General features: G+C 43.3%; 3 protein-coding genes across 7 annotated transcripts; all 3 read right to left on the bottom strand.

Moving 5' to 3' along the window:
* Positions 1-4,793: 4,793 nt before the first annotated feature.
* On the bottom strand, positions 4,794-9,041 carry LOC116222039 (transmembrane protein 275). 5 transcript variants are annotated; one of them, XM_031574464.1, is made up of 2 exons: positions 7,700-9,041; positions 4,794-6,586 (listed from the first exon to the last, which is right to left on the bottom strand). In XM_031574464.1, exon 2 carries the CDS (start codon positions 6,500-6,502, stop codon positions 5,903-5,905), a length of 600 nt encoding a protein of 199 aa, XP_031430324.1. In that variant the 5' UTR covers positions 6,503-6,586; positions 7,700-9,041; the 3' UTR covers positions 4,794-5,902. The 5 variants fall into 5 exon arrangements, with proteins under 5 accessions (XP_031430324.1, XP_031430321.1, XP_031430323.1 ...); XM_031574461.1 differs by having other exon boundaries at positions 4,794-6,888; XM_031574463.1 differs by lacking the exon at positions 7,700-9,041 and adding an exon at positions 6,821-7,676.
* Positions 9,042-9,441: 400 nt separating this feature from the next.
* mknk1 (MAPK interacting serine/threonine kinase 1) lies at positions 9,442-18,229 on the bottom strand. The gene is made up of 14 exons (XM_012821824.3): positions 18,099-18,229; positions 17,182-17,244; positions 16,061-16,160; positions 15,833-15,934; positions 15,561-15,658; positions 15,358-15,437; positions 15,177-15,250; positions 14,826-14,930; positions 14,679-14,734; positions 14,158-14,253; positions 13,202-13,396; positions 12,245-12,409; positions 12,013-12,056; positions 9,442-11,435 (listed from the first exon to the last, which is right to left on the bottom strand). Exons 1-14 carry the CDS (start codon positions 18,216-18,218, stop codon positions 11,216-11,218), a joined length of 1,518 nt encoding a protein of 505 aa, XP_012677278.2. The 5' UTR covers positions 18,219-18,229; the 3' UTR covers positions 9,442-11,215.
* A 395-nt stretch (positions 18,230-18,624) lies between these two features.
* Positions 18,625-25,331, bottom strand: mob3c (MOB kinase activator 3C). Its single transcript, XM_012821825.3, has 4 exons — positions 23,762-25,331; positions 20,556-21,070; positions 19,494-19,696; positions 18,625-19,299 (listed from the first exon to the last, which is right to left on the bottom strand). Exons 2-4 carry the CDS (start codon positions 20,971-20,973, stop codon positions 19,270-19,272), a joined length of 651 nt encoding a protein of 216 aa, XP_012677279.1. The 5' UTR covers positions 20,974-21,070; positions 23,762-25,331; the 3' UTR covers positions 18,625-19,269.
* Positions 25,332-25,707: the final 376 nt, after the last annotated feature.

Here is a 25,707-nt window from a genome sequence, read left to right on the forward strand (position 1 = left end):
GGAAAGCAGAGGAGAGAATTGGGACATGGCAAAATGGCTGCCAGTCACGGCCAGGCTATTCCAGCTCAGCCGAATCAGTCAGACGGGTAGGTGTGTATAAAAATGGATTATTACTGAGAAGTTCAAAACGTTCCTCCTGCCCTGGTTAGCTAAGGAGACAGGAGAAGGCCAGGATGTGTGTGTGCCTGCGTCTGTGTGTGTGTGTGTGTGTGTGTGTGTGTGTGTGTGTGTGTGTGTGTGTGTGCGTTCCTCCCCTCGCCAATACTCCCTGAGTTCTTATGCACGCCTCTCCATGAAATGATTTTGTAAATTCAGGAAGGGCCCCCTAGGCCACCCAAGCCCAGACCTCCTTTTAAGGAGTGGATAATTGACTCCTTTTCCTTGATAATTCATTGCTTGCATATGCCAACTAATACATCAGCGAGAGAACCTATCCAACCCCCGGCCCCCCCCCACTCAACCAAACCCTCTCACCCCCCCCTCCCTCACCACCACCACCTCCGCTACCACCATTTCCCCATCCCACTCCTGAATTCCCACCTCCCTGCTCCGACCCCCCCACACCCCACACCCCCTACCCGGAGGAGTCGGAGACTGTGAAAGGAGAGGACAGGAAAATGGGGGTGACAAACGAGCGCATTTCTGGCTTTATGAATGAATTATGTCTCCGAAATACCTTGAGCAGAGGCAACTGTCACTCTGTGTCTATACTAATCGGGGACAACATATTACTAGTTTCACATTAAGAGGAGGCAGGGGACAGGCCGAGGCGAGAAATTAATAGAGCAATCAGCTATTAGAACATAATGTCGGATTCAGGTTTTGGTGACCGCTTGTACATTTATCAAGAGCTGGCAGTATCCACCCCCGCACGATTTAATATCCCTTCTTTTCAAGAGATAGATTAGGATTATTGTGACAAGACAAAGGTGTCATTTGTTTTTACAACCGGCGTGTCAGTGCTCACTGTACCAAATACCTTCACACAAAAACATGAAAGTTGAGCTCTGCCATGCAAAGTCATCCTCATCCTTGAATTTGTCTCAATCACAGTTACATTTAAATTACAATGGAATTGCAATCACAATTAAAAACAATTACACAGCTACTTGATCCTGAATAAATTAAAGGTGATTTGCCTAAATGTGCCGTAAAATGTCTCTATTCTACTGAAATGATACACTTCTTGTGTAAGTGCACCTTTGAATGGGTTGGCAATAGTAAGAATCAAGCAACACTAATTTTATGAGAAAAGGCTTGAAAAGAACATACCCATGCAATTACATGTGTATATTGAGAATTAACAAACATGAATGATTACAGCCAAAATATTGAAGCTAAGAATTAATTTAATTCACGGAACAGAGGTAGGAATATTTCACTCAGCAAATGAATGATTTTAATTAATATTTCAGTTATTTTTTGGAGGGTAGGAGGTATGTAGTTAGTGTTGATTAAATTGAATCAATTGTCTTTAGAGTTTTTCATGCTAAATACCTCCCAGGCTTGATGATTTAATTTGTATTTTATTTGTAGGTATATATATCACCACGTATACTCTTACTTTAAATTGTAGTATCACAATATCAGCTCTATACATTGTTCATCCACCAGAAATGAACAGGATTAGCTGTTAAAAATGTACCTGTGTTTAATTTAACCAAGGAATTAATTAGAAGCAAAATTCTTCCCTAATTTTATAATGGATCCCCCTGGTACCACTTTAGAGACCCCCTGAGAGATTCGCCCCTTTAAAGCCTATTAGAGGTAAATACAAATGCAAGTTCCTCTATGGGTTAAAAGGGAACCACACACGGTGCATTTTGTACCACTGAAACCTTGGTATTTAGGTTAGACTCTCAACCATAAAACACATTAAGGGAACTTAATGGACACTGTTTTAGCTCATCTGCGCTACTGATTGTGTCCACGGCGCTTCAGAGAGGACGGCCTTCACCTTGCCGTCGTTCCATTCCGGCGCGTCGATCCTGTATTTCCCACGGGAAGGACATTGCGTGGCGGACGGGGAAAAAAAGAGAGAGACAGAGAGAGACGCAAGTTTGTAGAAGCTTTTGGATGTCTGATCAAATAAAGAGCACGTGTGTGTACGTGCAAGGGCCAAACTCCTCTGCCACACAAGCCGTCCGTATGAGCAGGGAGCCCTTCAGATATAGGAGGTCAAAATAAGAAGGATGAGTGCCAGATGACAACAGAGACTGAAACACAACGTGTCCTGATCTGGTGGGAATTTGTCCCAGAGCTCTTCCAGTGTATTCTGAGTGAAGATAATGCAACGTGAACATGTGTATATGTGTGTGGATATGTGTGTGTGTGTGTGTGTGTGTGTGTGTGTGTGTGTGTGTGTGTGTGTGTGTGTGTGTGTGTGTGTGTGTGTGTGTGTGTGTGTGTGTGTGTGTGTGTGTGTGTGTGTGTGTGCACGGGCCACGCGAGGTCTGCGACGCGGGCCGCTCTTATGGACAGGGAGCCTTTCAAAATGAAGAAGTCAAAAGGAGGAGGACGCGCCCCAGAGGGCTGCAGACACGGAGACAGACCTGGCCCTCATCCGGCCCAGGGTTGGCCCTTAGCCGTTCCAGTTCATACACCGAGCGAGGAAAACACAATAAAAAAATGGCATTTTTACAAACATTAACCTGAGTGTGGCAGTGGATGGATCTCAATCAGTCTCATATTTGTGGGGGGAAAAGGAGATTGTGGAGAAATACTTCAAAGCGCCACTTTTCCTTGCATTTTACGCATTTAGTAAATGTCTGGATGGGCAGACTCAGCTATTTCCAGGATCTGGATAATGCTAGACAGAAAGACAGGACTTATGTTTTTTGCTTGGCTTAAGCAGATTTTGATGGGTATTTCTGCAAGCTATCTATCTCAGTGATGGACAGAGCTTCTGAGGAATCTGGACATGGAAGTCATCTGGCATGCATCAGAAAGGATATACTGCACCCTAGTGGAATTTGTCTAGCACTACAAGTTGTGCTTAAATTATTTCACACCAGGCTCTCTCACATGCTGGGTGTGGTATCATAATCATTCAACATTGTCACAAACGTATTCATATTCATTTACATTTGCATTTATTCATTTAGCAGATGTTCTTATCGAAAGTGGCTTACAGTACAGATTTTCATCATTTGTGTGCTTCTTGGGATCATTTGCTTATTTTATTTACTTGTAAACACTTTTGAAGACATATGTCCCAGTTTTAGTTTATTCAGTGACCGTTGATTGGATTTCACACTTTTATCCAGACCCAGAACAAATGGCTGACACAAAGCAAGCTGTTGCCAGAGTCGTGTAAGGACACATTCTTTGCCTGTGCCCCGGCCTTCAGCGAGACATCCCAGTGTTATTAAAAACACAAATCACTGCTTTGTAATAAACCAAATAACATCAAGCGACGGGGGGGTCACTGTACAGCCTCATGAATTTATTACAGGCAATTACGGCCCTCTGGGAGGGTCACATTTCATTGCTGCTGGATATGCTAATATGGGCTCCTTTTCGAGGTAAACACGGTTATTTGCTGTCACTGAGGATTGCAAAACAGATTCATTATTCCCCTTCGTTCTCCTTCGGTTCATATCAAACACGGCTGGCTTTAGCCATGGGGCTCCATTTCAGCCATCAGACGCAGGAGTTTCCTGAGTGTTCCAGCAGACTAAATGACACACGCACACAGGGAGGGAGGCAGTGCCAGTGCAGGTGTTCAGTGATCAGGGATAGAAAGGGCTACCTGCTCCCCAGGGAAATCTGATCCTACAATGATCCTATCATTCACCTGTGGGTAGGGGGGGGGGGGGTGGGGAAGCAAAGAGCATATGGGTAATAATGCCCAACTCTTTGTTTTCCCAGAATAGTCCAGCTCATGCCTTGCTGCTAGACAATGACAGTGGGAAACCACGGTGACTGAGTTGCCTCAGATCTACAGTAAAGCATGTCTTTCATGATTCTGTTTTGGAATCATGTGACACGGACTGGGATTGAAATTTAGGTCAGTGTGTTCCATAGTGCTCTCCATCCTCCCAAGTTATCCTGTCATGATGTTGCTGTTGCATTAGTTCTCTATATATGTGTGTTTAGTGTGAGAACATCTGCCTCTGGCTTACATGGCTATGCATATTCACCATGGCCACCTGTCTGTTCTGTCCCAGCATTGGAACAACAGTGGAGAGTGAGGTAGTTATCACAACTATTAATAACGTTATATCTTCACAAGGTGTGTTAAATAATAATCTCTGATGATTTTATTTGGGGATGTTTTCAATGTGTTGGTGGCTGTTAGCACAAAGTTGACATAACGTTTTGATGACTAGCAGGAAACCGGCGGATCAGGGGAACGGTGGTTGTTTAACAGTGTTTGCGGATGGGGGCTTTGCTGGAGTAATTGAGGGTAAACACGGCTCTGTGTTTGCCGTCCCCGCAGAGGTTTCTCCACGATAAGATGAGACTAGCGCGACAACGTGTCAGCCCATCCAGCACAAACGTGGGCAGCTCGCACTAAGGAGGTTGTATAGAACAGTGCCTTTTCATTTGTGACAAATTTGATGAAGCTGCAATCTGACCTCGTGGAATATCCATTGTGTGGATGGTAACGTCTGAGCTCTCATTACTCTGTCTCATTCTCACTCATGTCATTTAGGCCATCATTCAATTAAAAGATTGTCCCTAACACAATTTCCAGCCATTACCGCTTGTCAATATGACTAGAGATGATTTCATCATTATGTGTCTCTCACCATCCCAGCAGGCTAGACTTGTATCACCAAAACACAGTATGTCTTTCTCATGGAGTTTTTATTAACTGTTTTGAAACAAAGAACTTAACACATACATAGACATTGCATGCTCTAAGCAGTTATGCTTTGTAAGACATTTTGATATTAATCAATGCATAATCAATAATAGAATTAGAAGTGTATATGACCATCAAACAATCACAAATTTAGCCAGCACACTCTCAATACAAGTATAAAACATGTATAAATAAATAAATAAAATACAAGGCAAACAAAAGAGTAGGAAGAAAATGCTCTCACGACAGCAAGGCAGTACAACACAAGAAAAGGAAACAGGAAACATTTATTTTTCAATTTTTTGGGTGAATATCTTCAATCATCCCTGTTTCAAAATAAAGTTAAGTTACCATCTTTCCTTCAGTGAGCATCACGTCATATTCTGTGTTCACACAGAATCATGTTTTGCTTGCATTCTCTGTGTCTTCTATGTGTGACACAGACAGATAATGTCAGGTCTCCTGAGCAGTGTCATCTGAAAGCAGTCCAATTTCACCACTGCTTGGCATCAAATAAGGAGGCACAGAGGAACCTTGTTTTTCTCACAAAATGTATAATGTCCTCCTATTTCCAAGGGCTTGTATCAGATGATGTTCCTGTCTCAAAAGTCCACGAGTAATCATTGCTGAGGGGCTATTCCCGCCCCGCCCCGCCCCGCTGTTGGGTCAGGTTGACATGGTGAGCCAATGATTCACAGACAAGAAAATGTCCCAGTTCTTCAGTCAGCAGCACAACAGAAAAGGGGGGTTACTAAGGCCAATTTGAAAATGTTTGAGGATAATTCAGGCAACACAGTCATCTCTCTGTCACACACTTTCTTGCTTTCACAGGCTTCCATTTTTTTCTCACCCTCCTTTACCAAGATGTTTGAAATCTGCTGCCTAAATCAAGTGTGATAAGTAATTTCATGCCTGTTTTTTTTAGCTATGTATACCTTTCCCTCGTAAACGACTCCTGTTCTGAACCTTTGTGATATTTTAAAGGCCCATCACAGTTCTTTTTACTTTGCCAAAGACTCTAGGTCAAGCCAGACTGCTTGAGAAAAAGTGTGATTCTCCTGGATGTGAAGACACCCATGCGCTGTGACCACGCTATGTGTCAGAGGCGTCGTGTGCCGGACCCTGTTCAACAGCTACATGTTCCTGACAGTTGGCTTCTCCAATCAGACCGTCGGCGACCATCGGCGAGTTGTTCAGCTCTGTGGCGAGCAGCTGGCGGGGCAAGTCACTGGCGGGCGTCTCGCGGGTGGGGCTGGACTTGTGGGAGGAACAGAGGGAGTTGGTGGGGCTGAGCTGCACGGCGGTGGTGTCCTGCAGTGTGTGCTCGCTCGTCTCCATCTCAAAGGCCGCCCCGCCCATGCGCATCAGCCCCCAGCTGTCGCCGCCGCCGGCGCCCGATTTCCCCCGGGACGAGTGCGCCGGGGGTCGCCGGCTGCACACGCAGCACGCCGCGAAGAAAGACAGCGCCACCAGCAGCAACAGGGGGCCGATGATGATGGGCGGGTTCTGGGTGGGCATGAACTTGCCGAACGCGAAGGCCCCCACAAGGGTGATGTTAATGCCGGCCAACATGATGCAGAGCCCGCAGGCGCAGCACAGAGCCGGGGAGGGCAGGCCCTGGGGACGCAGCTTCCGCTTCCTGGACACCTTCTTGGGGACTGAGGTCCTGACGGTCTTGTCGGGAAGGACCATGGCAGCAGTTTGTGGCGATCTTCTCAAGGCCTGCGACAGCACTGGGCACCAGAAGCACTAGCCACGCTGGGCATGTGACGCAGCCTGTGAGAGACAGCACAACGTGAAGCACTTGTGTGAAATGGTACCTTATGGGGATGTGGCATGCTCTGGCAACCAACTCGTGTGAAATGGTACCTTATGGGGATGTGGCGTGCTCTGGCAACCAACTCGTGTGAAATGGTACCTTATGGGGATGTGGCGTGCTCTGGCAACCAACTCGTGTGAAATGGTACCTTAAGGGGATGTGGCATGCTCTGGCGACCAATGCCTCTCTACCTGATTATCCTTGAGAGGCCTTTTAGAGCAGCAGGCATATATTTGAAGAGCCCATGCAATATTAAAATCTGAAAAAAATAAATTAGGATAGGCATATGACTATACAGTTTACTACAAGGTAAGTAAATAAGGGAACGACCAGCAAGACAATTAGGTACCATAAAAGTCTTATTTAGTGTGGACTTGGATAGTAATATCACTCTGGTAACTAGACTACTTCTTTGCAAACAATAAAGAACTGACAGCCACATCAGGTCAAAGTCTAGATTACATTAGTGTTAGTGTAGACAACGTCTAACTTACTGATTGCTGTATCCTCAGGTTTAGAAATCAATGACACTCAAAGAGAGCAATTAAATGAAACTACATGTTAACCATTTCGCCTACACAGTAAATGTAGGCTATTCAAACATCGGAAACGAGACTCCAGACAAAATTACGGATTTCATTCAAATGAAATGTAAAAATAATTGGTTTATCACTTGATATCAGATTTCTCACGCTTTCTCAAGTTTGCACAATTCGTTCATAGCCAGACTATAGCCCACTTATCTAACACCTCGAGTCGCGGACCATAACCTATTACTGTTATCACACTAGTAAAATCGTTAATTTTCATGCATCTCTTATCGGGGAAATCTATGGCAGTCTATAACTTCATTGGCAAATTCACAACTGGCAGTTTTACGCAAAATCATCACCATTCGTAGACATTCAAAGCATTTTGAGAACACAGTCAAGTTCAAAATCATCATCATCATTATTACTTCATATCCATCCACATCGACATGTAATGAAGCAACAACTATTGACGTTAGGCATTAGGCTATTTTCACTCCAGTAGCTCGAGAATCACGGTCAATCATTGATTTGACTTACCATGGAACAGTAAAAATGATGCCGCCAAATCATTTAGCCGCTAAATTTGCGTCTTGGTCTCAAACGAGTGTAGCTACTGGAGCTCAAGGTGTCTACAGCGACAGCATGGCCATTGCATTTCTGAGCATGAAGAGGCTGGGCAAGGCTCCCGGTCTACTCATCTGATCCACCGAAATACGCTCGCCTGTCTAACCGCGCGCCTAGATCCTTATTAATGAAACGTACGCCTACCGCTTGAGGCGCCGTCACATACTGTTGGCAGAGACTGGTTTGAGTAACTGATCAGGGGATGTTCTGACGTCAGTCCGACCATAAATGTAGAAATATTTTCGAACCTGTTCTGTGATTTGAAAATTTTATCTCAATATCAACAGGTCTGTGTCGCATCCTTAGTGGTCAAGAGGTCAGAAGAACCCATTTTAGACCAGCTTATAGGGCGAGGATTGAAGGCGGGCTGTAGGGTTTTGACAGCTTTATGACTGTACTGTCACGGACAGCTATACACCGCGGGAACATGCACTGTAAAATGAACAAAACATCTCAGATTATATCACCAGTTAGTGGTCTATGTATACCCCTCTCAAGGACAGCTTCAATGTGTCTGTATTTCCACTTCTTTCTTTGGAAGATTGCACCGTCCCGCTGCCTCATCCGCGTGTGGGCAGATGAGTCATTTCGTGTTCTTGGTCCATTCATAACACTCACACCATTCATTCATCGAGTGGGCCTACAAAACCATGGCCGAATGAACGATGATCACAAAAATGGAAACGTTCAACAAGTTTCTCCACTTGCAAACAATTTTTCCACCACTGCTCCAGTAGGGCATTTTACCTCAGGCAGCCAGACTACATTAGGCCCTTTTTGTAGGTAGCTTGGTTCTGAGGGATGCTATATGCCGTTTTAACTTCACTTTCACTGCAGACTGAGAGGGTCAGTGGCGGACGAGGTCGTTTTTGGAAAACAGAAATGGACAGAACAGTGCGTAGCCACTGGCGCCCAGTTTTATCCATCGAGTACCCAGTTTGGCATAAAAAGGCTGCGCCTTTCAAATCAGACATGTTTTATGTTTCACTCAACGCTGTGTTTAGTGAAAAGCCACATGCACCATAGTGATAGCCTACCTGATAATGCAGGGCTGTGATAGCCTTCTCTTGTTGGATTGTGACTGGCCATGAATGCAGCTTAGTTGCTATAGGGATTTTGTATCCATGGCAACTGGAGACATCCGCGTACACAGTTCACATTAGTGGGTAATACATGAAATTAATTGACCGATCGCCAGGGCCCCGCCCCCTTAGTTACTGTTGCTACGTCCGACACAATTCCCGGAACTGTCAAGCCAAAAGCCATGGCGAGTACGGGGACAAGCGCTATAGCTGTCAGTGTGAGTGATGATTTTTGGAGTAATAACTCCGCGATATCCTCCAGATCAAGGCAAAAGGGACTGCAATATGCAGTGGAAGGATATATCCAAAATATTAACATCAACAACGAAGTGGACACAACAATAATCGAAGCATAAGCATACAGGTCTCAATAAAAAAAAAATGAGAAACCCCACGACCTCTTCATTAAATGAGATTTCCTATCAGTGCCCTCGACAATCAAATGACTTTTTCCTCAAATGAGAATTTGCCAAAACTGTGACAATTCAGCCTATCCTTATTTAATTTTGATAGGAAAAAACACACACACACACACACACACACACACACACACACACACACATAGCACCAGAATCTGTCCCAAAGATATGTATGATTTATTTATTTCCATGTCAAACCCTTTTTTTTTTTTTTCGAAGTGCAATACGAGTTGTCATGCCAGCACCTCTCAGTAGGCAAACTTCAGGAATTGTCATGGTTCACTGCAGACACCTCAGAAGAGCATTTCTACACCTTGAACTCCCTTGAAAACTACAGTCTGCTGTAGGGCTAAAGACTGCCTCGGAAAAATATCAAAATGAAAAACATGTTTAAATATCGCTTGAACGACTCGTTCTGGCATGACCACTTAACTTCAGGAGGCTAATCCCGGTAACCTTGTTTAAGTGACGTGGGAAGATGTTCCAGAGTAGGGGCCACAGTGTTCTGAGCAAACAGGATGAGAACTCGTCTGACCAAAAAAAAAAAAAAAAAAACACAACAACAACAACTGCCTTTGCGTCGGGGTTCCTGTTGATATCGCCAATCTGCCAAACACTGCATATATTCAAGAGGCAACTATTCTTGTTCAACAGCTAATGCCCAAAGTTTTTTTATTAGAGTGAGGCAACACATGGGCTAACAGCCTGCTTCTTCTCTTTGCTTCATATCAAATGTAGAGGCCAACAACATTTCACTGAAGCTAGAAGTATAACTTGGATAAAAGAAAAAAAAACATTGTTTAAACCATCCTACTTTGGCACATTTTGTTATGTGCAAATAGCACTAAAATTTTAAAGTGTCACTAAAACACAAATATACAGAAACACAGGAAAGAGTAACAGCATCATGGTTCAAGAGGGAAAGGGGGGGGGGGATAAAAGTGCCTTTCTGAGGCTTCACATGACCATGACCACCAATAAAAAACAAAAGGTAAAAACACATACAATTATCTAACACTACCCAACATACTGATATAAAATGCGATAAGTGAGGAGGGTTGGTACACCAATACTGGCGCATCTAAGTATGTGGAGCTGTCCTTAATAGGCCAACATTTGTATGATAATCAGAATATCAAAAGGATGTGCAAAAAATGCGTGCAATTTGATTCTGAGGTAATGATTTTGTAGGTAACAGAGTAGGTTGGCTATAATGACACCTGCTGTCATCTAACTGCTGTCATCAAGTGACTACGGTGGCCTGTATGTCACCCTCTAGGAGTTATACAAGTATGATATGGAATGGAAATGTAGGGTGCTACAAATAGTTTTCAGTAACAGAAACAAACACAATTTAAGACAACAATATAAAAATAGTTCTTCATTCCAACCATGCCATTGCAAGCATCTTCCTTACCTCTAATATAAAAATAAATAAACACGAAACTAAATCAATCGGACTTTGTGAATTAAAAGTCCGACAAATACTGGCCATTTGGTTAAAATCAAGATAAGTTATTGACAATTACAGCAATGCTCCAACAGCACAGAATAATTAATCAATTAATAACCACCCCCATCTTAAAACGTGGATTTGGCCTTGCATCTTACAGCAGGTAGCTTCATTTAAACTAATTCCATCAGTAACTGTAGTAAAAATGCTTGTTAAAGAACACGTCAGCCGAGAAAAATATTGTAGAACCTGAGGCGAGTTAAGAGCTCGAGCCGGTCAAAGGGGGCACCTGTTGTTCCGTTTCTCCGGTAAATAACTGATAACACCTTTTTGGGGCGACAAACAACCTGAGCTCAACATCTTCCAATTTTAGTTCTGAACAGGGCGAACAGGGACGGGGGGGGGGGGGGGGAGCGGCACCTGCAAGGAGTCCTTTAGCAGACATGAGAGGGGTTGGTGAGGCTGATGATGTGGCTCAGGCTGAGGGCTCTTCGGTCGTGGGCAGGAAGTCTTGGGCACGGAGGGCGTTGGTCTGTGCCCGGCGGCGGGCCAGCCTGGAGTTGGACGGGGGCGACAGCTTCATGGAGCACACCACGGCGCTGGCGTCCTCACGCTCCTCCTCGTGCTGGGACAGCTGCCGGTTGAAAGCGATGGCGTCCGCAGCGAACTGCGTCAGGTCTTTGGTGCTGCTGTTCCTGGGGAAGTTCAGAAACAGGGCCCAAAATGTCAAGGACAGAACAACAGCTGCCACCTCCTGAAATATTACGCCATGTAGATATTCACATTTAGGTTTTTTTTTTTTGTGATTGCCAACGTTACCTCCATTACATCAATACTGCAATAGAACTGTTTACCGTTTCACTGTTTTAACCATTGAAGCCATATAACCTGAAATTAGACCTCAAACCAAAAACATCTACCAAAGCAACACCGAATTAGACAGGTCAAATGTTAAGAATGAAAGAATCGCATGCATTTCTGTAGCTTTGGTAGACTGGCCTGATATGGTTGATGGTCCTGTTTAAGGTCATATAACCCCACAGCTGAATAGGTCTGTTTTGCTTTCTTTTTGTATTACTGACAGTTATTTGTGGACTCCCCCTTTAGACCACAAAAACCTCGTCCTTTGTGTGACACAGCATGAAGAGGGATTGAAAAATGAAATGAACTGAAATGAAGACGTGCATTCCCCATCAACCCAAAACACAGAGCGTTTAAGAGTGCCGTGTGTGTGTGTGCGCGTGTGTGAGAATTTAAGAGTGCCAAAACTACCTTTGAAGAATGTGCGGGGTTGGGAGGCCTCTCTCTGGAGCATTCTAGAAGATAATCAGAAACACTTCAAACATCAGAAAACACAGCGGATGAATCACCATTTAAAAACAAGTCCACCGACTACAATATGAATCATCATTGTATACTGCTGTGGGACTAAATTAAATAGGGCATCTGGCATTTAAATGAACGTTGAACAGAAGCGTAACCATAAGCCATGCTCCGTACTCACCCCCTGCACCCAGGGGTGCTGTAGGACCTGGGCGGCGCTGAGGCGCAGCTTGGCGTCCCGCACCAGCAGCCGGGAGATCAGGTCTTTGGCCCAGACAGAGATGTGGGCCCAGTCCCTCTCCGGAAACTCGTACGTCCCCTCCTGGATGCTCTCAAACAGATTGTTCTGGAAAAGAAGAGATGCCGGTTAAAAAGGTGGCATTTTACAATTCTAATCCAGTACCCTTTTTTTGTCAAGCGACTTGCCCCTCATGGCTCTCTACTGGCCTGTTCTGTGTGTGCGCTCAAACAAATCGGCAGTGTTCATACAGTCCTTGCTCTGTGAAAGGGGAAACAGACATGATGCTTGGACCGAGCCGTAGACAACAGCCAATCAACACACTGCTTCAGAAACACAGAATGAAGGGGTGAACTTTGATTGGGTGTTGAGCACAAATATCAACAACCTTTCGCCAGAATCGCAGACTCTGCCTTTAATTATTTATGATCTTTACCAGAGCTTTTGGCTTTGACGTGTGCGTGCCCAGAGCGCCACGAGCATAGTTAAACATATTATGTTTATTTGTCAGGGACCTAAATTAAAAACATTAATCTTGAGAAAAAAAGATGTTTTGCAGCAGTTACCAGCTGATTTCCATCCTCACTCCCTTGGCAAGGCGAGTCACGCTGAGCCAGACGGAACATGTGCTCAGAGTCAAGCGTCAACTGTTGATTAGATTCACGTTGAAAGCTAACGCTAACTAAGGCTACACCCTCTGCCTTTGTCTCCAAGAGCCACCTCCAAACTTCTATGTCCCAACGCTTTCAGACAGAGATTTTCCATCCCTTTTCCAGCCCAGCCTTCCACAGGTGTTTGTATTGGTTGAGGAATTTCCAATCCCAGAATAATTTGTCATCATTCCACCTCCACTAAGTCCAGTCTTTTTTGCTCATGGTTAAAAACTCCAGGGCCTCATACCTGGCAGGCGCGACAGGCCTCTCCTCGGTCCCAGCCGCAGTCCGTCCCACAGTGGCCAGTGAAGGGGGGGCTCCCGCTCAACAAGATGTAGAGGATGACCCCCAGGCTCCAGAGGTCACAGCGCTTATCGTAGAACGAGGCCTCGTCTGTGAACACCTCCACCACCTCAGGGGCCATGTACTCTGCAGACCCACACTGGGGGAGAAACAAGTCCTGTCAGTCACGTGGTGGGTCTCTCACGTCCGAGGTCATCTTGTTATGTTTTTTGCAACGTAATGCATCAGCATGGCAGATAATAAGGACTAATAGTTCAGATAAGAAGGACTAATAGTTCTTCTTATCAGCCCTTGCTTATGCACACAGAGAAGGTATACTTTTACTTTTTAGTTAGAAACGTCTGCACTTAAGAGACATAGAGACAGAAACTTATTTCAGCTCACAAAGCCATATGATTAACACGCCTACATACTTGATTAAAGTCAGAGTTTCACATTTCTCTATCATATATATTTTTTCAAGCTAAGTCCCCATCTACAATCTGTAAAACAGGTTACAGTTGCCCAAATTAGGGCATGAACACATCATCAAGCTTTATAGACCACACACACACACACACACACACACACACACACACACACACACACACACACACACACACACACTCTCTCTCTCTGGAAACCAATTGACGGAAATCGGTCATAACGACAGAACTTTTAAGTCCCGCAACAGAAAACTACTGACGTTAGACAGAAACATCACCTGCTAAATTTAAGCATACCTCAGACATGCGGATCATGTCACAACCTGGGCCTCTTCAAAAAAATGTTAGCGTTAGTTTACACACAGCGACCATAATTTTCAGCTACTATGTCACATGTGTGGCCTTTACTTTAAACTCCACTCGAACTGTGGTCCACATCAACCAATGACACAAGAGTCAGAGAGCCTGGACTCACAGGTGTGGTGAGCTCAGGTGTGGTGATGGGGGTACAGGCGCTGCTCAGCTTCATGCCACTGCCCAGGTCAAAGTCGCAGATCTTCACCGAAGACACCTGCAGGAGAGGGGAACATCACTGTGAGGAACACACCAGTCTGTGCAACACGCCTGAGCTCAATGCGTGTAAGAGTTTACAGTTGCAAAATGAGGATGCAGCAGTTGTCTCTGATGTGGCAAGTGTGGTCCGATGGAGGGGAAACTGAAACTAGCATTGAGGGTAACTGACAAGCGTTTCACCCAGACGAAGATTCCTCAGAAGTGCTGTGGCAACAACCAAAAAACATGTACCAACTTGTACCAAAGCGTTGTACAGTCACGGCTTGTCCACAGTAACAGCTGAATTTCATTTCACATGAGCAACATTTACTTTTGGAGAGGTAATAAACACGGACAAGGACAGCTTGATCATTTATAGGCATAATTTTATCTAATTTATCTAATTTGATATAATTTATCTGCAGTCAAAAGCATTTTTTTTACCTTGTCAGGGTATTCACACAGGATGTTTTCAGGCTTGAGGTCACGATGAGCAATACCTGTGTATAACACAGACACACATTACAAAACTCTGACTCCAACTGTGCTCAGCTCACATAGGAAACGTACACAACTGATGTGGATTCCTACCTTTGGTATGAAGGAAGTCAAGTGCTTGAGCTATGTCCCTGACCACTCGACTGGCCTCCAGTTCATCAAAGTGCTTACGGTTCTGGATGTGGGTCAGAATAGACCCTTGACAAAAAAATAGGTTGAAAGTTATATCAAATATATATATATAAATATATATAGCGGTCCATATAACAATAAGCACAAACACACAACATATATAATATGACTTACATACAGACACTTGTATATACTGTTTGTTATATTCTATATACTCAATTTGTTTACCAGTGTGCTTATTTTCTGGATGGATTTAGTGTCTCTAAAGAGTGCACATTTTAAGGGAAAAAGGTGAACACATTAAGAGCATACCTCCTTTTAACTTCTCAAACACCAAGTAGAAGCAATTATCATCTTCAAAGAACTGAATTAGTTCCAGAATGTTCCTAAGACCAAAAAAAAAAAAAAACATGAACAAACACTCAGTAAATCCCAGTAAATGTGATGCCATTAAGAGTTAGTTTATCTCGGTAAACAACTCAAGAGCTCTTACTTGTTGCCTTGGCACTGGTAGAGTGTTTCCACCTCCCTGAAAACTCGGCTGCGACTGTGTCCGGCCTTCTTCTCAATGATCTACGGGAAAGGGCAATGACACACTACTGATTAGCAAGAGGATCAAGGGTGAATCATGTTTTCCACTCACAAAATACAGGTTGTTTTAAGGCAACCTACGACCTTGACCAAACACACACTCACCTTCACAGCGTACTCATTCCCATTCTGCAGGCTTATGCAACCTTGCACCTTTGCGTACGCACCCTGTCCAAGCATCTCCTCAGTCAGCTTGTACAGATCTACGGGAAAATGAGGTGTGAAAAAAACATGACCTTCAAACCTTTCAACTTAAAGGTTGCCAATGGAAACTTCTTTTTAAGTATACAAGCGGAGACTCTGTGAGTGCACTGGGGATGAACCAACTCCATATTTCCCATCCGATGTGAGATGAGTGACCTTTCCTAAAGCCGTACCGGTAAAGGTTCCAGTGAAGCTGTCCGTCGCTCTCGTCCTCCTCTTCTTCTTCCTCCTCATTGGGTGCTCTGCGATATCAACAGGCTTGCTGGCTTCCATGGCTGGAAACAACAAGACAAGGAAGGAGATAAACAAAATGAAATAAAACAAAAACAGCCTCTGCCTGAGACGTGTCTAGACAGAGATAAAACATAATTTTTCAGAGCCTGGCTGGTGGGATGGGATACCTGTTGTGGAGGACTGAGGATAGCAGTGAGGCGCCTGAGCAGAGGAGACACTGGCGGCTGGCAGGCAATCTCCCACTGAGCCCGACGCCAGGGAGTTACTCTGAGGAAGCAGAGGGATGAGGGTGGAAATATAAACAACACGTAACACACACATACATGGGAAAAAAAAGAAAAAGACGCAAAGTCAAGAAAAGGAGAAGAGAGTAAAGGAGTGAGGGAGAGAGCAAGTGAGAGAGAAAGAGAGTAATGGTGTGAGACAGAAGGTAAGGAAAAAAAAAAGTGAAATAAAGAGCAAAAATAACAGAGATCATTGTGTGAGGTGTCACAGTAAGAACAAAAACAAAGTTCCAGGCTGTATTGCAGCAGACCCATAAACTGCGGGGAGCTACATTCTGGATACAAACAGCCAGTGAACTGTGTAATTACAAAGAGCGGCCCAACCCAGCCTGCGGCGTTCAAAGAAGACCGTCTATTCACGTGGCAGGCAGGCAGCCAAATGCAGTAGTCACGGGAAATGAGGTGATATGATATGTGGGTATGGAGAAGATAGTCGGTCAGTCAGTCCTTAACTGACATGGGGAGATTCCCGGTTCTATTTGCTCTTTCGTAACTTCACAGGGAGTGTGGTAACACTTCCGATCAGATATACTGATGAGCTCTGCAGAGTTTGTTCCTCAAACTCACTATGCCACAGTGTTGCATGAGCTTACAGGAAGTTGGTCAGAGAAGGTCCACTAGATAAAGTACACAAGCTTTCTGGCCAAGTCTTAACAAGGTTTAGTTATTTACTTATGCTAAAACCTTCCCACAGGAAGGTGTAAGTGACACCTTCACAACTTGGCCTATACAGTAAAAATGTATCACCATGGTTAAAAGGCAATCTAGACCATTTACAATATTAGATTTTCAACTTTCAAGAAAAACTTTTAAGTTTAGCAGATTTTAAGTTAAAACCAGCAGAATCAAAACAACATGTACATGTAAAATACTGTAAGGGAACCACGTTTTATTTTGAGTTATAACTACTACATTACACCTTCACCAAAAATTATGTTTTTTAAATGCCATGGGTATGTTAAAACTGGAGTGATACACAGTCTGTCAGGTTTATTGAATATTACCTGAAGGGAGTACTGGAAAGCCTGCAGCTCGGCAATCTGGCTGTGTCTCACCATGTCTGCTAACTGCAACACAGAGAACAGTCCCGAATCAGCCACAGGCAACGGGAGATTTGAAGATACCAACTGTGACGCTGACAGGCGTTCTCTTGCAAAGGTATTTCACAGAAGACTGACTGCTTTTCACCCTTTATACCACCCGCTTTCCCGCTTTAAGACATGCTAAAACTTCGAATTCATATAAAATTGTAAAAGGTCCAGTCACCACTGAAAGCAAAGAGCCTGCCTTTCTACATAACCGAAAAGTAACTGGAACTGTGGATAAACATGCAGCTGACACAGTAGCAAGCTGTTAGCTGGCTGTTTATTAATAGCAGTCTTAGCAAACTTCTGGCTAGGTTAGCGCTTTCAAGCCACTCAGCTGGCTAGCTATATTTACTCATACAGGTGAGGTGGCGGCTACCTACCAAGATTATAAATAAATTGGAGCATCGATTAGGGAAAAACGGACACTTTTATAATCTTTGAATGAGCTTCCCAGATAATCGTTTTGCTAAAGTGACGCTTTTTCTAGCTAGCATTCGGTGAAGACATCACTAATTTATTTAACGTTACCATAGACATAGCTTTATGCCTTACCATTACATCAGCTCTAAATATTTCCGCGACAAGTACGCTTATGAAAAGAAAAGCTCACTCATTCTGAGTGTAAACCAATCTGAATTAAAATAACATCGTCGTCGATTAACACTAATTTAGCTAACGGGTGATAGCTGCGTAATGTGAAGTCTGTCCTCCTATCAGCCGTGAGTATAATATAGCTTACCATTACCTCAACGACTCCTAACTAGTTAGACATCGTAGTTTCAACAATTATATCTACAATATAATGCTGTTTTCTTATACGTTATAAATCAAACCTGTGATATGGAATGTCCAAATGAATCGATAGTGAGCCCTTCTGCCATTCCCTTTTCATAGCGTTTTGTTCGTGATTCTTGGCGCGCCGCTGCTGCAGATGAACTGCAAATGCAAAACATTATTTAGTCCCACCCCCATGGAGAACACTTGATTTCTATTGGTCCAACACAGAGGACGATTCTGCGTCATATATTTGGGGAAAGTACACGTCGATGTCGCTAGAAGATTGCAGGATTGCAGAGAGAGATTGCATTGCCAAGCCCATTTTACGTCACACACAGGTTTTGAGAGACAGGTGTTGATGTTGGATAATGTGAAGATGTCACTAGAATTCAAAAGTCAGTGATTCGGTGCTAAATATAGCCTGATAATAATAAAGGCAGTGAAACTGCTCTATATTAAAACGTTTATCAACAACGGCCGATTGTGCACCCCAGGTGTATTCATAGAATTATAATTCAATCCTGCTGGGGGAAGACCTACGTAGCCCATGTCTTAAAGTATAATAACTCAGTAAGCAAGACATTTTCAAAATACAATTAATACTGCATTTATTTGTAATAAAAATCAGCGTCATGACAAATGCCAAAAATAATACACTGCTTCTTAAGCATGGTACCAAGATGAACTATTTAAAGGTTGGTTGAGATTTAATCTGAACAATAAATAAAGCTACTAGCCAACTGGCACCTCTAGAACAAGGATTCTTGATAAACACTTTCAGCGGAAACAATTGTTGTGGTGAGACATCGTTTCACAGTGCCTATCCCAAACTGTGTGTTCGGAGACATATTTTAACAACAACATATACAACACTGGAATGGAGTGGTTCAAGTGAACGTAGTATAAGAATTCTGGCTCATCTTTCCTGCTATCCAAGTCATGCAGAAAAAAAGTATTGTTTAAGAGAAAAATCACATTTCTTGTCCAAAACTGTACTGAAACTTAACATGCATAAATAACCCTGGGGAAAAAAACAGATAGCAAACACAGTTGCAGAAACAGCATCAATAATTATTATGACCGTAATACGAAAGTCAAGAAAAGGGGCATGCCATCATCAGAATGAATCAGAGTCTCTTGAAGTATGCTACAGTCCACTTCATTGGATCTTGGTTTTTGGTGTGATGCTGGTGGTCCATTAGTTCTCTAAGGCTCCACAGTCACTCCTTAGGTACAGATTTTTTCTGTCATTTCTTTCTGTTGTTGGAAGATAGAGGATAAATCCAGATTAGAAACACATCTCTACAGAGTTACTCACTTTCTGGTCAGAGTATTGAACAAATGTTATTTGCTTAATGTTATTTTATTTAAAAAAAAACTGCCTAAACTCAAATGTCTATCCGCTGTAAAATGATCTCTTAATATCAATATTCTCTCAATCTCTTCCTCACCAGAGGCTCAAGTTCAGAGTGTTCGATGAGGCTGAACTCAGAGATGAAGAAATAGTAGTGTTTGTAGCAGGTGTTAATGTGGGCCTCAGCACCCATACTGCAAATAACATCAAAATGATGGATGTATACGTGGACGAAGACTCGGAACAGTCGGCTCAGGATCTTCTTGCACACCTGCTGAAAGTTCTTTGGGAAGGGAACACCTACAAAGAATAAGAAAACACTGTGTTACATTGGATGTATATTCATTGCTTTTTGCTTTATAAATCTAATTTAATTTTCGAAAATTATAAGTTGTTGAAAAGCATTTTTTTTAATAATAATATTATTAAATAATAATTTAATAAGGACGAACTGTTAAATAACCACTGTCTGTTCACATGTGTGATAATGCTTAGACACTTTCTTTGTGTATGGGGAAAAATGACTGATGTCCTGGGGTTTATTGGCTTTTGAGGTTCAGGGAAATGGATCTACACCAAGTGTATCTGCCAGTAGAGTGAAGACTTCCATAGTATAAACTAATTGCCTCTTTCACATCTGTAATCGATGTTTAAGGTAGGCTATGCTCCTTGTGAAACACCAATGTCTGCTTGACAATGAACTGCTCCTTATTTTGCCACACAATTAGTTTCAAATGTCATTTGAACACTGTGTAATTAACCTCTTTGTGATCCCACTTTGACACACATAGTTATTAACACACACAAACACACACACGCGCACACACACACACACACACACACACACACACACACATAATATGACTGTCAGTCTCGATTCCTTTGGTGCCAAAGCATCGCAGCGCACTGAACGAGTAATTTACATAACCAATCTGATGTGCTGTTGGCCTTTTGCTGGACTGACGTCAAGTGCCTCAGAGCTTATGGCAACACAACCTCTAGGGCCTTGACCATTTATCAGTGATTTGCTGTTTCCACTTGTCAACTGCCATGACAGGCGCCCAACCCAACCCAACCCAACCCAACCCCGTCCCTCCCTCCCAGCTCCCAATGGTTAATTGGAAATTCCAAAACAACGCTGCAGACGTCACACACACACCTATTTGTGTGGGGAAGATGTTCTCGTTGTTGATTAGCGTCTCGATCCAGCCCATGAGCAGGTTCATGTACATGAGGGCGGGCAGCTTGGTGGGCCTCTTGTAGTGGTCCCCGTCCTGCCAGCGGTACTCGTAGCGCGGGCCGCCGGACATGATGGGGCAGGTGCGCTCGGAGCAGAACTCACTGACGGTGCCGTAGATGAGGTTGATGCGGTTGAAGAAGTCCACCACATGCACGGCGATCCAGTCGTTGATGCTCTCACCCTCAGGGAGCTGCACCACTTTGCGCAGGTCCAGGCCTGACTTGAGCGAGGCCTGGGCTTTCTTATACAGCTCGAACCTCTGGGTGCCGGGCTCGAAGCGCTTCCGCGGCCTGAACGTCTTATCTTTGCTGAAGACTTGCCCAAGGCAGAGGTTCATCTTGGTTTTTTTTTCAGCCAAAGTGGAACAACAGGAATGTTGTGAAGTATCCTCTTTCAGGATCTTTATTTCATGCTGTGGACTGTGGAAACTCTCCCTAGGAAAAAATAAGATACATATTGATACCTTGAAAGAAATACAGTAGCCTTTTGACTACCAACAACTGTGTGGTTCTATAATTTCTGACTTATCACACAAAAGACAAAATACTATTGTGTTTGTATCACCACTGGTACCATCCACTGTTTTTCCATCAAAAAACATAATTTATCACAAAAAGCCAAATAAATGCATCCAGTTTTTAAATGACATAGCTTAAAATACGGGTGAGAGACTACCAAATTGTACACACACAGGTTTTTTAAAGGATTATAGTAGATTAAATCCACCTCAACATTTTTTGTGTGCGATTGTCACAAGATCTGAAATGAAATTAGGATATGTTAAGAGCACAGAAATGGAGCTGTACAGAAATAGAGCTGAAGTCTGATCTACACAGGGCTTCATATGTAATTTAGTAAATTAGAGGCACACTGCCCGGAGCTAAGAGTCCGTGAATACAGGAGGAAGCAGCTTTTACCTAGATCTTGTGTGCCTCAGCACAATGTGTCTCACCACCTTGTACTTCTGTTCTCTTAACCGCCTTTGAATTGTTGGATAGCAGAGAGAGTGGTAATAACGACAGACAAATTATTCCCTATGCCAACAAATGCCAAACAGGAAGGAAAGTATTACTTCATGGGAGAACAGTGTTGCTGTTAATTAATGCAAATTTATATTCCAGTTTAGTTTGGTGTTTAAATAATTAATACATTTTGAGCTTTGAGTAACAAGGGACCCGTCAGTAATCACATTAAATACGTTGCAGACCTCAGCAGAAAACAACAAAGCAACGACTGCAAGCCTGTATGAGAAAACCGTGATGATGCGCTTGATGTGGGCCCTTTCTGACAGCAATTAGCCATGAGTCTATCAGGAAGATAATGGGTAAACATTAGCCCTCCCCAGAGTTCAAGAGCAATCAAATTGAATCGAATGGAGCTGACATTTCTGCATGGCGCAGCAAACGTAAAAAAAAAACTGAAAATGACTTGATGTTGATGAGGGGGAGGGCTGAAAAACGTCTAATTGTTTCAGAGAGAAAATAAGCGTGATTCTGGAGGGGCTACGTGTAATTGCCCATTTGGTACCCTAGATAAACACACCATGTGCTGGGTATCAAGTGAACAGCCCAGTGTATACACGAGTTCCTAATGAAATCTAGGCTCATCAGACAGATACCATATTGGAGGGAAAACAGTCCAGAGGAAATAAACAATCAGGACAAGAAACTATTATGAAATGTGATAAGGATCAATTCCAGAGCTACTATTGTGCAGCATCCTGGAAGAGGACTGTGACCTGACAAGTCCCATAGAGCTTCCCAATTGCTAGAGCTGCGTCCTCATGAGGGACCCATGTCCTGTTTTACATCACGGCTTTCTGACACTTCCTGTGTTTGTTCTCCCATCGCCTGAGTGTCCGAAAGCCACAGTAAGCCTTGTTTGTCTGGAGGTCTTTCAAATGCACTCAGATATTGAGAGCAATACACTTCCCCTCTGTTCATACATCAGGAAGTAATCTGACCTGCCTCAGACCAGTCACCCACAACAGCACAATACATGCCTGTGCAACCAAAACAAAAAACTAACACTGTCACATGCTATTGGCTAATTCTTTCGCTCTTTTACTGGTCAAAAGACAATTTTGCCCTCCTCTTTAACATTTTCTCTGTGAAGAGTTGGTGAAGACCGCCTTAGTGAAGAGTATGTGAAGACCGCCTTAGTGAAGAGTTAGTAAAGACAGCATTAGTCAAGAGTTAGTGAAGAGTTATTGAAGACCACCTTAGTGAAGAGTTAGTGAAGACCGCCTTAGGGAAGAGTAAGGGAAGAGTTGGTGAAGACCGCCTTAGTGAAGAGTTAGTGAAGACCACCTTAGTGAAGAGTTAGTGAAGACCACCTTAGTGAAAAGTAAGGGAAGAGTTGGTGAAGACCGCCTTAGTGAAAAGTAAGTGAAACCTGCCTTAGTGAAGAGTTAGTGAAGACTGCATTAGTGAAGACAGCCTTAGAGAAATGTTATTGAAGACCACCTTAGTGAAGAGTTAGTAATGACAGCATTAGTCAAGAGTTAGTGAAGTTATTGAAGACCACCTTAGTGAAGAGTTAGTGAAGACCACCTTAGTGAAGAGTTAGTGAAGACAGCCTTAGTGAAGAGTTAGTGAAGACCACCTTAGTGAAGAGTTAGTGAAGACCACCTTAGTGAAGAGTTATTGAAGACAGCATTAGTGAAGAGTTTCTGCTGATTCTGAAAACTCCAGATTTTGAAACTGGTCTGGAGTCGGAGGCCTGAAAATGCAGAGCCTTTCTACATAAAAACAGACAGTTACTGTTTTCCCCACAATAGCAATAGTTAGTACTTCTCTGCCTTATGAGGTTACTGGTCCTGTTACTGGGGTTACTGTTGATGTCCTGGGCCATATATACATAAATATATATATAAAAAACAATCTGTTTGAGCTTAGTTTTAGGCTCTTTTTCTTTAGTCGCACTCTTCTAGATATCTACTTGTCTTGCCGTGTTCCAAAGAATCCCTTCTGAGAAGCCTCCTATATCTGAGTGTTTACTGAACACTTTCATGCCATTGTCTCAAAAGTAAGTTGGCAACAAATAAGTTTCACACATCAAAGAGAGAGCGCACATGAGAGAGAGAGAGAGAGAGAGAGAAAATGAAAGAGATTTTCCTACAGTACCTGGCCTGAGTCCCACTTTGAATGGCTTGGAATGTTATGGCGAGTCGTGGGAAGGCTCGGGAGAATTCCTGTGTCAGTGGCTTAAATAGAACTCGCCACGAACGGGATCCTGATTTGATTTGTCCCCTCTTTCGCCTCCGGGCACTCCCTCCCTTTCAGACGGCACCCGACCAGACCCGAGCAGACCAGACCTGGAGGCTCCGATCTCACTCAGTGGCACACAACACAACGGAGCAATGGAGGGGGAAAAAGTGAAAGAAAATACGAGAAAAAAAAAAGTTGTTTGGCTTTTCTTCCTAGGAATGATGTCACATCCTGATTTTGTCTGGTTGGCCCCCTTCTGCCGCTGTCTGTGACTGTGTTCTTGTGCATGCGTGTGTGTGTGTGTGTGTGTGTGTTCTTGTGCGTGCGTGTGTGTGTGTGTATGTGTGTGTGTGTGTGTGGTGGAATAGTCTGGACTTGTGTGCTGAGAGGAACTATAAAGTTTGAGAGGAGGGGGAAGAACTGAGTTGCAAGTAGCGGAACCAAGGGGGCCGTCTTAGGCCCTCCTCATGCTCCTCCTTCCTCCTTCTCATTCCTGTGCTCCCCTCTCACCCCCTCCACCCTCCTCAGACACCCCACTGCCCAAACAGGGCAGAGTTTCAGTGGTGGGCTCTGCTTATGCATTTTAAGCCCTAGGCTGAGGAACTTACAACCATTTCCCACCACTTGCTGCTTCTCAGTACCAAGACACACAGCATACTTGATTTTCCACAATGAGCATTCATTCTGAAAAACAACATTTCAATGCATTTGAAAACATGAGCAGTCATCTATTTTCTGTTAAATGACATCTGATACACCCCATAAAATCAGACAAAAGTGTATTTGTTTATCCTTTTTAACACATACTTTCTGAGAAAACACATACCACTCATACATGGCAAGCAAGGATAAAGATACTCCGGTCACTAAGGTTTGACTGAACCAATTGCTTATTCTTTATTGTAAGTCCAGGTGTGTTCCAGGAAGGCTCTTGTCCTGATTGCCTGATTTGACAGTGTTTGCAGTGAACCAAACCTATTCACAACTGGACTGGTGGAGGCCGGGTCTGGACTGATAACTGTTTGCTGAACTGCACATGAATGGCTGTAGAGTGAGATAAGAGAGTGGAAGGCTGATTTTTACTGAGTGATCTGAATGGCTTTCTGATAGGTTTAGCCATTGGGGTTGCCGTAAGATGAATACCAGTAAACTATGATCGACTAATGTTAAAATAATTAATTTAACTTAAAACGATATAAATTGGTGAAATAATGCTTTCAGGAATCCCAGAATATAACTTCTGTCCTTGAAGAATCATTCCATGATATGAGTCGATGCAAAACCTAAAAGTGTCACTAGATGGAGCTATTTTCTCATCCTGCAATTTGTAATTTGGGATTTCAATGGCTGATAAGCATCTCAGTGGTCAACAAGAGTGCATGTATGCTAACAGTACACAGAGGCGGTTTTATGTGCATAAGTATGCATGAACAACGACGCATTTATTTTACGTACAAAAAGAGCTGTAGTTCTTACACTGTTAAGTCAGCATGGATATAAAGTTTATATTATAGGCACTATCAAATAACAGCTGAAGGCTGTCACTGAAAGCACGTGTTAAACTGCTTTCAATAATTTCAAATCACATGCTGCAAACTGCACCAAAACACATGCATCAACTACCAAATACTTACAGAATAGAATGATCTTACAGAATAGAATGATCAAAATAGATCTTCATTTTTTACTATGCTTAGTATATCTTCCTTACACTAACAAGCTGTTAGATAGACAGACAGACAGACAGACAGACAGAGAGAGAGAGAGAGAGAGAGAGAGAGAGGGAGAGAGAAATGCCTCTTTAGTTTCCCTGTGTGCTCAAAAGTTACAGGGATACTATGTGGCATATGGCCACTAGGGCG

Source organism: Clupea harengus, chromosome 10, assembly GCF_900700415.2.
Source record: "Clupea harengus chromosome 10, Ch_v2.0.2, whole genome shotgun sequence".
Taxonomy (NCBI): Eukaryota; Metazoa; Chordata; class Actinopteri; order Clupeiformes; family Clupeidae; genus Clupea; species Clupea harengus.

Bases quoted from the DNA above. Each gene is read 5' to 3' on its own strand.
- LOC116222039 (XM_031574464.1), bottom strand. From the start codon at position 6,502: ATGGTCCTTCCCGACAAGACCGTCAGGACCTCAGTCCCCAAGAAGGTG.
- mknk1 (XM_012821824.3), bottom strand. From the start codon at position 18,218: ATGTTTTGCATTTGCAGTTCATCTGCAGCAGCGGCGCGCCAAGAATCA. The intron at 14,735-14,825 runs GTAGGAATCCAC...TGTTATACACAG, and splicing joins TGACTTCCTTCATACCAAAG to GTATTGCTCATCGTGACCTC. The intron at 11,436-12,012 runs GTAGTTTTGGCA...GAACTTCCCCAG, and splicing joins ACCCCGCACATTCTTCAAAG to GAACAGCAGCACCAAAGACC.
- mob3c (XM_012821825.3), bottom strand. From the start codon at position 20,973: ATGAACCTCTGCCTTGGGCAAGTCTTCAGCAAAGATAAGACGTTCAGG. The intron at 19,697-20,555 runs GTGTGTGTGTGA...TATTCTTTGTAG, and splicing joins CATCTTCCCCACACAAATAG to GTGTTCCCTTCCCAAAGAAC. The intron at 19,300-19,493 runs GTGAGGAAGAGA...TTCCAACAACAG, and splicing joins ACTCTGAACTTGAGCCTCTG to AAAGAAATGACAGAAAAAAT.